Source organism: Prionailurus bengalensis, chromosome E1, assembly GCF_016509475.1.
Source record: "Prionailurus bengalensis isolate Pbe53 chromosome E1, Fcat_Pben_1.1_paternal_pri, whole genome shotgun sequence".
Classification (NCBI taxonomy): domain Eukaryota; kingdom Metazoa; phylum Chordata; class Mammalia; order Carnivora; family Felidae; genus Prionailurus; species Prionailurus bengalensis.
Genome location: NC_057347.1, coordinates 57,435,352 through 57,447,678, shown reverse-complemented (window position 1 = coordinate 57,447,678; position 12,327 = coordinate 57,435,352). Strand labels below are relative to the sequence as shown.

General features: G+C 58.1%; 1 protein-coding gene across 4 annotated transcripts in view; it reads right to left on the bottom strand.

The window, feature by feature from the left end:
• Positions 1 to 1,038: 1,038 nt before the first annotated feature.
• PGS1 (phosphatidylglycerophosphate synthase 1) overlaps positions 1,039 to 12,327 on the bottom strand; it is a 30,650-nt gene continuing 19,361 nt past the window's right edge. For 2 of the 4 annotated variants that reach the window (XM_043585704.1, XM_043585703.1), the window contains 2 exons: positions 5,792 to 5,940; positions 1,039 to 1,168 (listed from right to left, as the gene is read on the bottom strand). In XM_043585704.1, the coding sequence (XP_043441639.1) occupies positions 1,049 to 1,168; positions 5,792 to 5,940 (269 nt within the window). In that variant the 3' untranslated portion in view covers positions 1,039 to 1,048. The remainder of the gene's footprint in view (positions 1,169 to 5,791; positions 5,941 to 12,327) is intronic. The other 2 variants (XM_043585706.1, XM_043585705.1) reach the window with 1 other exon arrangement.

The following is a 12,327-nucleotide window of genomic DNA, read 5'->3' as shown; positions in this document are numbered from 1 at the left end:
AATAAAAAGGGGGTTCATTCATTTGCAAAGAGAAAAACCTGAGGGGAACCCACAGATGAAAGGAGGCTTGGCTGACGGTCACCGCACAAGTGTGGACCTTAACCGGAACTTCAAACACATGGAAAAAATTTAATGAAATAAAAATACTTCTAAGACAACTGCAATTGTGAACGCCTTCAGGGTATCTGATGACACTAAGGGATTCCAGCTAATGTCTCAGGTGCCACCCTGGTGTCCTGTTTGGGTGGGGTTTTTGGTTTTTTAACAAGAGACACAATATCTAGGGGGAAGGGAATGGCAACGTACACACATTCTTTAGGAACATGGGCCAGTACGTAAGTATCAAAAACCAAAACCCGATAAAAGAGTTAAAAGTGGCTGCGGGGGAGGGGGAGGGGAGCGCAAGAGGGCAGGAAACAGCTGCAATCTGTCAGTTTTCTAGCCGTACTTTCTAAATTTGTGTATTATGTGAATAAAATCAAAAGTAATTAAGATAGAGGAAAAACTGGACGATGAAGTTAAATGCGATGTGGTCTTAAAGGCAGAAATGTGGCTCCAGCACCCAAGGGAGCCGCTGCCGCCCGAGCCCCACTCCCCCTTCCCTGCACCCCCACCCGGGGCCGGTCCCATCAGGGGCGTCTAGGGGCGAGGGCAGGCTCACTCGGGAGAGGCCCCCCCCCTCTACCGGCAGCTGCACCCGCCAGGCCCCCCCCACCTGGCCTCCCCGCAGCCCCGCTCGCGGCCGCCTGAGAACACAGCCCAAGGCTCCGGGCGCCAAGCGGCAGCCTCCGTCCCTAGATCCCTAGTGGCAGGCTCCTCCTGAGTGGGCAGAGCGTGTACGGTCTCCGAGCGCCCCTCCCGCTGCCGTGGCCCCGGCCCCGCTCCGTGCCGCCCAGGCCGCCTCACCTACATCCAGGCCTCGAAAACCTGGATGATGACCATGGTGACCCGAGAGACGGAGCCCTCGGGCCCCCCACCCAGCCGGAGGCGGAAGCCACCAGCCCTCCCCCCCAACCCCGTGGCCTCGCCGGGCAGCACCTGTCCGTCCTCAGAAGAAGTTCTTGATCAGCGGGGTCACCATCTTTACCCACAGCTTCACCTGCCGACTGGGCTGCTCGAAGGTGGCAGACGATACCACGCCTGAGCACAGGTAGAGCTGCTCCTGCTCCTGAGGAAGAGGAACAAACCATCAGGGCCTCCCGCGGCGCGGGCCGGAGGACGCGACATGTGGAGCCCCCCAGGGGCGGGAGGGGGACGCTGGCCCGTGGGCCACCCCTTCCCTGGCAAACAAGCTCGAGAGCCCCGGCTTCGATGCTTTCGGAACGCACGGGTGTATGGAACAGGCGACACGGAGGGAAGTACAGCCGGTAGGAAAAATACTTACAAGTGACCCCACTAAACGAGGTAGAGCAACTCACAGGCACGATTTTTAATTTTAACTTTTTAGGACTTTTTAATTTTTTTTAACGTTTATATTTATGTTTGAGACAGAGAGAAACAGAGCGTTGAGCCGGGGGGGAGGGCGGGGGAGACACAGGATCCGAAACAGGCTCCAGGCTCCGAGCGGTCAGCACAGAGCCCGACGCGGGGCTCGAACTCATCAACCGCGAGATCGTGACCTGAGCCCAAGTCGGACGCTGAGCCACCCAGGCGCCCCTCAAAGACAAGAGTTTTAAACGGGACGGTTTTCCTTTTCTCAAGTCAGCAAAAAGTGGCTTTGTGATATCGTGACCCTGTGCCGACAAGAGGTCAAGGAAACAGGCGATCTCGTGCACTGCTGATGGAAACGGGTCACGCCTGCTTTCTAGAGAGCAACAGGTATGAAAGCCTTAGGAAGCTCTGCTTGTAAGAATTTATCCCAAGAAAGGGGCCCCTGAGTGGCTTGATCAATGAAGTGTCCCACTCTTGATTTCAGCTCAGGTCACGATCTCACAGTTCGTGAGACTGCGCCCTACATCGGGCTCTGCGAGGACGGTGTGGAGCCTGCTTGGGATTCTCTCCCTCCCTCTCTCTCTGTGCCTCGCACACTCGCTCTGTCTCTCTCTCAAAATAAACGTTTTTTTTTTTTTTAAAAAGAATTTATCCCAAGAAAATAACTATGCACTCAAGATTTTTGTATGCTGATTATCTGTCACAGCAACATTTATGAATAGGGGAAAAACTGGAAACCACCTAAATGTCCAACACCAACTAGTCAAATATAATAAACCCCCAAGACAAACCAGCATTCACCACGATATAATCGTGTTCTAGAAGAACGACACAGAATATAATCCTAATGTCGTTAACAAGAAACAAGCTATGCCTCTCACAGGCACAAAAAATGAGAGGGAATCCTCAGAATGACTTCCATGAATGGAGGAGGAGGTGTCTTCTAAGTTTTCTTCATGTCCACGATGAATGTTTACTTTATACTTAAAAACAAAATAAAAAACAAAGAAACCTTCTCTTAAGCTGTGCTTAGAATCTTTGAGAGGAAGCTTTTTTTTTTTTTTAAAAAAAACAATACACCCTCCAAGTCCTGTGTTCCCATTAATAAGGTATTTGAAGAAGCAGCGGGAAAGTGACCCTGACTGCTTCCACCACTCAGGGCTGAGACAGCGATCCCTCTCTGGACCTAGCATCACTCCGTCTAGAAGACACCAACTTCATCATAAGGACCGACTATCCCGCAACATCATAAGGACTGGACCAAACGGCCTCGAAGGCCCCACCCACTGTAGCAGCAGGGGGCACCAAAGGGAGCTCGGGGAGGGCGCAGCCCATGGTGCCAGGGAGCTCACGCTCCCTTCCTGGGGGCAGCGACGCCCCGGCGAGAGCAGGGCAGAGGACACCTCACCCTCCAGAACACGAGGAAGCTCTGGGAAGTGTCCACGTGGAGGGCTGGGCAGACCCGGGGCCCCAACTGCATTTCTCCTGCATGGTTTTCAGGCTCACGGCCTTCGCCACACGGAGCAGGGCACGGGCGGCACGACTATGCCGGGTGGGCTCTTCTAGGACAGCTCTCACCCTCAGGCCTCCTAACGGCAGCAGCGAGGGCCCCAGTCTCCAGCTGGACGTGCCTGCCAGAGCCGCCTGCTGCTCGGAGGGCCGGTGTGCAGATGTCTCCACAGACCCAGCTTTATGTGTTCAGATGGATACTCAGCCGAGAGTTCAAATAGATTACCAGAAACACTTAAGTTTCCTCATAGACCCCACAACGGGGCTGGAGAAGGAAGTCAGCTGATCAAGGTCACAATGCTGTTCAAGGGAGTCTTTCTTGGGTCACAAGTGGTAAACCGTGTTCTCTGAACAAAACCAGGAAGCTTTCAGTTTTTATCGTGTGTACTAAGTCAAGGGAGGGACTTCGGATTCTGATAAAAATACCTCTCTATTCCCAGGGCCCAGCGTGCTACAAATGGGACCCTTCCCAGTATCCCAAGGAGGGCAGGGACATGGGCAGCCGGGGTTTTAGGGACTTTCTGGGCTGTGGGGCCACTGTATGGCTGGGCAGCCCCAGGATCAGGCACTATACGGGCCACCTGGCAGGGTGGGGGGAGGGCGAAGTCCCAGCATGCAGGCATACAGGTGGAACTGCCTAGAAATGAGTCTCCGCACTCCAAAGCCACAGAAATCAATGTACCCCTGAGGAAGGGAAGAGCTAAGAGCTGCAACAACCCTCCCACAACCCAAAGCCCCTGGGATTCAGGTTTGGGAAGAAAAGGAAAATATCCCAAATATGTCATTTAGGGAAAGAGCTGCTGACCGCAACCCGCCGGCTTTTCTCAAGATCCAGGATGTGGGTTCAATCCCCTTCCTTGGGCAGTGGGGGGGGGGGGGGGGGGGGGAGCGGCCAGTACGAGGACCCTGGGCACAGGCCTGGGGGACGCGCCCCCACAAATCAACCCAGATTGTGGAGAACTCGTCCCGGCCCGAGGCCAAGTTCACACCCACAACTCTGTGCTGACCTAGGGCGGAAGTTCACGCAAGTCCGGCAGACCCCGCCGGGGCACAGCCCTGCCCCTCTCACACCAGTGGCCCCGACTGGAGCTTCAGCTCTGAGGCTTCCTCATTTTCTGGAAGCCTCACGGTAGCAAGAAACCTGCTGAGCAGATCGGATTCCGCACCGGCCACCCAGAACACAGCCACCGCCACTTCCTCTCGCCCCTGGTCGCGAAGGCCTTCCCGGCACCAAGGCCCCACTGGCCGCTGACAGGATTCCCAGATGGCAGAAGGCAGGTCCCAGGGAACAAGGCAGTTACCGTTTCCTTGTCCAGCAACAAAGGCTCCAACCGTTTCGCAACACTAATTCCCAAACACTGGAGAATAAAAGCTTAACAAAGTCAATAGCCGAAGCTTCTGAGGTCTGGCCTACAGCAGCGTTATCTGTATTCCTATGACTCAGGAGGGAAGCTGGCACCTTCCATGGAAAGGCTTTGCTGTAAAGGTCACAAATTCACGAGCCCACAGCACCGCCCTGGTCTCCCGCACAGGCACAGCGCTGGCACTCTCCGAAGTCCAGCAGCACTGCCACAGGCAGGCACAGAGTCCCACGAGAGCACCACGGAATGCTCAGGAACTTTCTGTTTTCCTCTGAATGTAAAATGAAATATTACACCACAGAAGGAGGGCCAAGACAGCTGCTGACTCTTTGGGAACCACCCTGCGACCTGCCCCGGTGAGGAAACCAGGTTCTCCCCACTGCTGCTTCGGGCCCGAGCCGGCCGGCAGCACGGGGCCCAGGGTCTCCAACCCCAGCTCAGGACAAAGGGCTGCTCTCCCCACTTCCAAGTGGGTCTTCCAAGGGAAGCAGGAGGATCCTCGATGGGCCACCTGTTCCCGATGGCCAGCATACCCCGTGCCGAACCACCAGAGCACGCCCCACCCCCCATGCTCAGGACAACGCTGGCCTCTCGTCGCGGACAGAGGAACAGAAGCCCTGTCCCAGCTGCGAGCACGAGGAAAATAGCACAATGGTTCCAAGACGCCGAAAGTCCCCGAGGAAAAGGGGGCCTGTTCGGCCAATCGCCATCCCCCTGCCAGGGGGAGGGAGCTGAGGCAGCCAAAGGTTTCTGCTGGGTCCCACACATCGTCCACCTCCAGACTCTGCAAACACACCACGAGGGAACCCGGCTGCTGGCTGGCACACTTCCAGACCCTCCCCATCACCTCCTGCGCCTTCAATCCCAAGCCAGAGCACTACCAAAGGAAACCACCGGGGAGTGAGATGGAACCCAGGTGATCGGTGCACATATGAACCTAGGAGCAGGACTGTCCAAGCCCTGGCAATGACTCAGTTTGCCACGAAGCCCCTCTGCACTGGCACTCAGGGCTCCTTACGAGGTCTGCCTCTTCTCTGCGTCCCCTGGCAGAGACACTGGCTCCCGGAGTACCCTTCCTGCCTGCGTGGCAAGCCTTCCTGCTGAGGCTGTTCACCAGAGGCCCCGAGTGAGGCTGGCTCCTCCCCCTGGTGGCCCTTCACACGGACGTGCGTTCTTACAAGAGGCTGGGGACCACAACGGATTCCTAATCGGCGTCCACGTCCCAGTGAGAAAACAATGCTCTCCTCCCGCACTGAAAGGATCCCCCCGGGGCTGTGGGGTAGGGGCCCCTCTGGGGAGCGGCCACATCTCAGGGCGGCCCCGCAGCAGGTTTCTCTCGGGACGGCCACCAGCAGACTGGGAGGACTCGCTTCTTTCTCACGCGGGAGGCGATGGCGGAGACGGCTCTCGGGGGACCCGGTGAGGTGAGCAGGGCCGAGCACCCAGCTACCCACCCCTCACCCCAGGAAATCCCACTCGTCCCAACCAACCTGGTGAAGCTGCTGCTGCAGGGCCCGGCTCTCCGTCACTATGGCGATCTGGGCCTCCAGGTCCCGGTGAACTGACCTGTACCCAAAATTAGGAGAGCCAATCAACGTGAGGCAGGGCAGGCTGCTCCCTGCCAGGTACAGCCAGAGGCCTGCAGGGAAAAGGAAACGTGCAGACAGGAAATGAGCATCTGCTGAGAGCCTCTCCATGCTTCGCTTCGTTCAACCTAAGGGGAAAGCAGCCCTGCCGGGAAGGAGCGGTCGGGCAGGACGTGCTCTCCACCCGGGCACTGTCAGGAGGGCACGGACCCCCGGCGTTCCCAGGAGGCCGCCTCCTCCTCTCTTGCCCAAGCACGGCGAGAAGTGGGCTCTCCAGGGAACCCCGGAGGCCGCTGCTCAGGTTCCGCTCTCACGGCCCCCGTGCGGCAGCCCCTCCCGGAGACCTCAGGGCCCCTAGGCCCCCCTCCGAACCGCCTCAGCCACATCTTGGCCACTGAGACGCGGAACCCACCCTGGCCAGAGGCTCCGCGGTCCCGCCACGAGCACTGAGGGGACGAAGTAAGTGCACCAGAGTCCAGTCCGTACCTGCTTCTCGGGAAAGACACCCCCCCTGTGCTAAGAAGGTGGACGAGGGAACGGCGGGTTCGCCCACCCAAGCCCGCAGGCGCGGGTCCCACGGGTGTGACAGAGGCTCTTGGTAAGCACAGGTTACTCCGTTCTGCACCCCTTCCCACCTAGGGACGCGCGATTCTCCGACTCAGGCTGCCGACACACCACGCCCAAAGGGACACCAGAAGTGAGTGGCTGCTGGGGACCCGGGGACATCCAACCAGACAGGCAAAGCCCACGAGAGGCCAGCGGAGGAGAGAACCCAAGAGGCGCCGTAAGCTTCCGTCCCACCCCAGAGAACACTGTTCCCCCTATCTTGCCAGGAGATGAGCCAGCCGACGGCACAGCCAGAGAAAAGGCCGGGCACAGGATGAGGCGATGGGGGGTACAGGGTCCTGCCTCGTCAGACAACAGGCAGGTCTTCCACTGTGTCCTCCCATCCCGAGTCCCAAGGCCTGCCCGGACGGCCCAGTGCCCATCACAACTACTTCTGAAAAGACTGTCCCAAACCTGACCTCCCCGGGACATCTACTGCCCTAGACTTCCTTCCTCCTACGCGACCCCAGACCTGGGTCTGGCCCCCGTCTTTTCCTGCATGTTACACCCAGGACACTCAGCCCAGAAAACCCAGCCCAACATCCGGTGCCCAAGTTGGCCGCGGCTCCCCCGCAGGGTTCCCCTGCTCAGGGCCAGCCTCCTCACACCCTCCCACCGCCGCTGGTCCCTCCTCTGCCAACACGGCCCTGTCAAAGGGCCCTCGGGCGCGCATGACCATCGTGAGCGAATCAACGACGTACTACACGCCAAGGAGCCTAAAATAGAAGGCCATTTCCTAATTCTCACTCAGAGCAAGAGCATTTCCAAGAATATCTTGGGTAAGAGATGACGGTGCTCTGCTGCCTGTTCCTGTAATGTGCTCGACCCTCCCCCCCGCCCCCCCCCCACACAGGGGCCACATCAGAGCTGCTCGCCTGCCTGTATCGCTCAGGCAACTGCACCGTCCCATGGGGCCACTGCCGCACAGGCAACCACTCGGTTCCCCTTATCTCGTGTCAAGAGACCACGGGGCGGGCCAGATGCCCAGCGAGGTCCACTGGAATGGCTGCGCCTCGGCCACTGCAGTTCTGGCTCTCTGCCTACACCAGGCTCCGCCTCTCCTGCCCCTCCTCTCCACGCAGCCTGGAGCTGGGGGGACAGGGCCAGGGACAGAGGAAAGGCCGCCTGCCATGGCTGTTCCAACTCTTGCGATGGGCTCAGAAAGACTGAAAGGCACCGGGGCTGCTGAGTGCCGCCCATCCAGCTGGCTCTCCCAAGCCCACTCTGATGGGACAGGGCCAGTGAGCGGCAGGGAGGTCCGACCCCAGCTAAGGCTGATGTGAATCACACCATCCTGAGTGTGTCCGTCCAAGGCTCCTGGACTGCGGGGCCCGGCGGGGAAGGCCGACAGGACCCGGTCCTGTGTGTACTTTTTATTCCTGAAATCTGCCTAAACGTAGACGGCTTCCTCCTGAGGCAACCTAGGGGCCAGCCACGGGAGGTGGGCGGCCCATCCCCGGCCCCCTCCGACGGCTCCTTGTGCCCGCCACCACTTCCCAGCCTGCTTTCACTACCGGCCCCTGAAGAGCTTCCATAGACCCGTTTTTCCTAATCGCCAACCCCGAAAGCTCTCTTGTTCTCTGATGAAGGGGAGCACGCAGCCTGTGACCGCCCCACCACCTTCCTCTGTAGGCCCACGTGGACCACGATCTTTCTCCACCCGGAGGACGTAAAGACCACAGATGGTGAGGCCCCGCTGTACCCGTGCCCCAGGGGCTCAGGACGCAGCCCCAGGAACAGCCAGCCCCTCTGGGTGCAAAGCTCCACAAGGCGGTTGTCTCACCCCTGGGCCAGGCCCCCAGGACAGTGGGAAACTTTCATTCGGGCAGGAGCTACAGCGGGTGCATCCCTGCTCTGGGCCTGAGCGGGGGAGGGGAGGGGCGGGGTCTCAGGGCACTTCCCAGCAGGGCCATGAGCCTGTTATCAAGGCCGGGGCCTGACCTTTGTGCTAAACACCAATCACTCTATGACCTACCACACTCTGCAGCCGAAGGGACCACACTGACAGCACAGAGGGGACTGGCTGGGGACGGTCCTCAGGCCCTGAGAGAGCATCCTGGGGCGGGGGGGGGGGGGGGATGCAGATGACTGGACTGAGACCCAAGGCTACTGCTGGCTCCAGGCTCTAGAAGGAGAACCCCTGCTCCCCCCACCGCCCCTGGGGCCACCTCTGCTGCTCTGCCTGCACCTCCAGTCCCTTCAGCACGCGGTCGGTCCCAGCATCGTGCCACAGAGTAAACCTGGTGACTTGATGGCTCCCAAGGTGCTCACTCACCGGGCCTCTGGGCCTTCCTGATGGGCCCCGGCCACCTGCCAGCCTCACTGCTCCCCAAGGCCGCCCCCCTCACTCGTCACGCCTCTCGAGGTCTCGGGGCTTCACATTCCTGCTCCCTCCGCCCGGACCCTTGGGCCGGGGACTGCGTTCAGTGTCCCGTCCACACAGAGGCCTTCCCGACACCCCCATTTAACAGATCTGTTCCCTCCCCTTGCTCTGGTCTTCTCCATAACCCTCTCCACCACTGGACATTGTATCTGAATAGAGTCATTGGCCCATTATTTGTTTCCTATTAAACCAGACATCCTGAGAGGACAGGGGCTTTGTCTTGTCCCCAGTGACTTATTCCCAACCTCAAATGCTGCCTGGCACACAGCAGACACTCAATAAATATTTGTTTACACAAACGAGGCTAAAAGTGCATCTTCTGACACATGATGATGAAATACAAAAAGCTCTGAGTTCTAAAGCGAGAGCTCAGGAACGCTTCTGAGTTTCACTCCAAGGAAACATTCTTTTTTCATCTTTTTTTTACACTTATTTATTTTTGAGAAACAGAGTGAGACAAAGCGTGAGCGGGGCAGGGGCAGAGAGAGGAGGAGACACAGAACCCGAAGCAGGCTCCAGGCTCTGAGCAAGCGGTCAGCACAGAGCCCGATGTGGGGCTCGAACCCACGAACTGTGAGATCATGACCTGAGCCGAACTCGGACGCTCAACCGACTGAGCCACCCAGGCGCCCCAAAAAATTTTCACTCATGCACCCCTCCTTCATCTCTGCCACAGTATTTGGCAATAAATTTCAGAGGCTCTCAGACCCGTATAAAAATAACAGGGACCAGGAGACATCACAGCCTTGCGCTCAGAGGAGTAAGCACCCGCCTGTTACACTCCGGGCCACAAAGAGGCTGTCTGCCCTGGTGTGCACCTGCCGGCGCCCAGGTGAGACACACGTGCCCTGGGCACACAGGGTGCGGCTGCCCGGCCTGCACTGCAAGCTCACCTTTGGGCACTAGGCCAACCGGCAGCCTGTCGGGAAAGCAGTAAAAATAGTGACAATTCTCACAATCATTAACAGATTCCTCTGTCAGCAGGAGCCAGAAATCTCTTAATCCCACGGCCCTGCCCCGCCCTAGCCACACACCATGCTCTCAGTGCTAGGATACCACACCCAGATGAAATCGAAGCCAAGACCTCAAAACTCATTTTCTGATCCTGCCCCTGAAATGTCCTCCAGCGTGGACGTGGCCCCTGCCCGACGGGGCTGCGGCGAAGCCGCGTGCCTCTTGCTCCAGCCAGAAGCCCCACAATGGGACAGCAGATCAGGCCACTCCCCTGCTGGAAGCGGGAGAGGTGAGAAGCAGGCCACACACACACACACACACACACACACACACACACACACGGCACCCTCACTCAGGCACCCCTGGGGCTGCTGCCTCTCCAAGACCTCAAGAGGTTAGCTTGTTGGCACGGCACGTGGCCGATACGGTGCTGACGACCGCCGAGAAGGCCACTCTGCACCTGGCCCCTGTACCCCACTCTCCACCAGGATCAGGTTTCAAAGGGGAATCTCTGTAGCAGCCGAGGTGTCCTTCAGTAGGTGGGTGGAGAAATAAACTGTGGTCCATCCAGACAACGGAATGTTACTTAGCACTAAATGCCAAGAGCTGTGAAGCCACGAAAAGATGTCGGGTTTACGAACCTTAAACGCACCTCACTAAGTGAAAGAAGCCAGTCTGAAAAAGCCACGGGCTGTGTGATTCCAACTGTATGACATTCTGGAGAAGGTGAAAACATGGAAACAGGGAAAGGACCAGCGGCTGCCAGGATTTGGGGGGAAATGGGAGGGACGGACAGGAAGCACGGAGGGTGTTTAGGGCAGTGAAACCCTCTGTATAATACAGTGACAATGGGCACATGTCCTCCTCCGTGGGAACTCATGAATGCACAAGATGAGCCTCAATATACAGCGTGGACTCTGGGTGATACCACATGTCGACGTCAGCTGATGGGTGAGAATGATTGCGCCTTTCTGGTGCCGGATGCTGACGGGAGGGAGGAGGCTGTGCGTAGGGGGAGGGGGGCAGGGTAAGGGCAATCTCTGTGCCTTCCTCCCAATTTTGCTCTGAACCCAAACCGCTCTAAAAAAATTAAGTCTCCTGGAAGTAAATGCATGAAATAAGAGTATAAATTGTCATTCAAAAGGGAAAAAATAATTACTTAGGCCGTGAAGGGCCACACGGGGCACTAATGCCCACGCAGTAAACCAGAGCAGGTACGGAAAAAAGAAACGTGGCTGGACGCCCAGCGCCTCTTCAGGTGACCCGCCAGCAGCACTCGTGGTGTATCCTGCTCGCGGAACCTCACCCAGGCTTCCAGACTCCAAGTCTGGTGCCTCCTCAGCATTCCGAATGGGTGGCCTTTGCAAAACCCCGAAGAACGCTAGACAAACCACGTGGCAAAACTCTCTGGGGTACGTGCCTTTAAACAGTGGAAGGTTTCTCTGGTACTTTGAGGCAATGTGAAAATGGGGAAGAAGGGCACCCGGGGGCTCAGTCGGTTGAGTGGCCGACTCTTGATTTCAGCTCAGGTCGTGATCCCGGGGTCGTGAGACCCAGCCCTGGGTCAGGCTCCTCAGTGAGCATGGAACCTGCTGGGGATTCTGGCTCTCTCTCCCTCTGCCCCTCCCCTGCACACTCTCTCCCTCTCTCCAAAATAAAAAAATAAAGTAGATAAATAGATAAAACACAATAAAAATTTTTTTAAGCGATCTATGCTCCAGTCTGCTACGGGATCAGCCAAGCATGCCAGTGAAACACGCCTCTACTCAGGAGCCCACCAACCAGAACAAGTGCTGTTTCCACAGCTACCTTGCTCCGTCTCTCCAAAGACGCCTCTGAACCACCGCTTGACATCCTCACACTTGATAGGCAGGAGAAGACTGAAGGACGCCCCCCAGCCCTTGGAACTCCCTGCCATTCGCTGGCACCTGCTGACCGGTGCGGTCACTTCCACGAGGAGGATGCCACCTCCCCCTCCCACCCCCACCTGTTAGCTTCCTGCGGGCAGGGACCACGCAGACTGTTCCTGCATCGTCACACTCACGAGGCCACAGGTAGGTTCAACACAGAGCCCCTCCCTGCCCGACTCCTAGGGGGCATGGCGCTGTTGGACCCACAAGGATATGCACGCGGCGAACGTGGGGTCCAGCTCCCTCTCCTCACCAAGGGCTTCTGGGAGCATGAGGAGTCGAGATCAGCCAGGCCCATCCTGCGGGGGCCTGGATTAGGCCATCAGGGTACCGGCTACTCAGCCATCGACAGGAACGAACAGACGCTCCACTTGTCCCCGGGCACAGGCCTGGCCGAGAGCAGACAGCAAACCCAGCCCTCTCCCCCACCCGCACCTGGGCTGCCTGCTCCTCTCGGAGGCCGCTTCGGGGAGAGTGAGCATCCAGGGATGAGCCAGAAAAGGGGGCTGACTTAGGACCCCAGGCCAGTACCGATCACAGTCACGGGAGAGGATCTTGGGCTCTCCAACACGGAGGGATCTCTGACC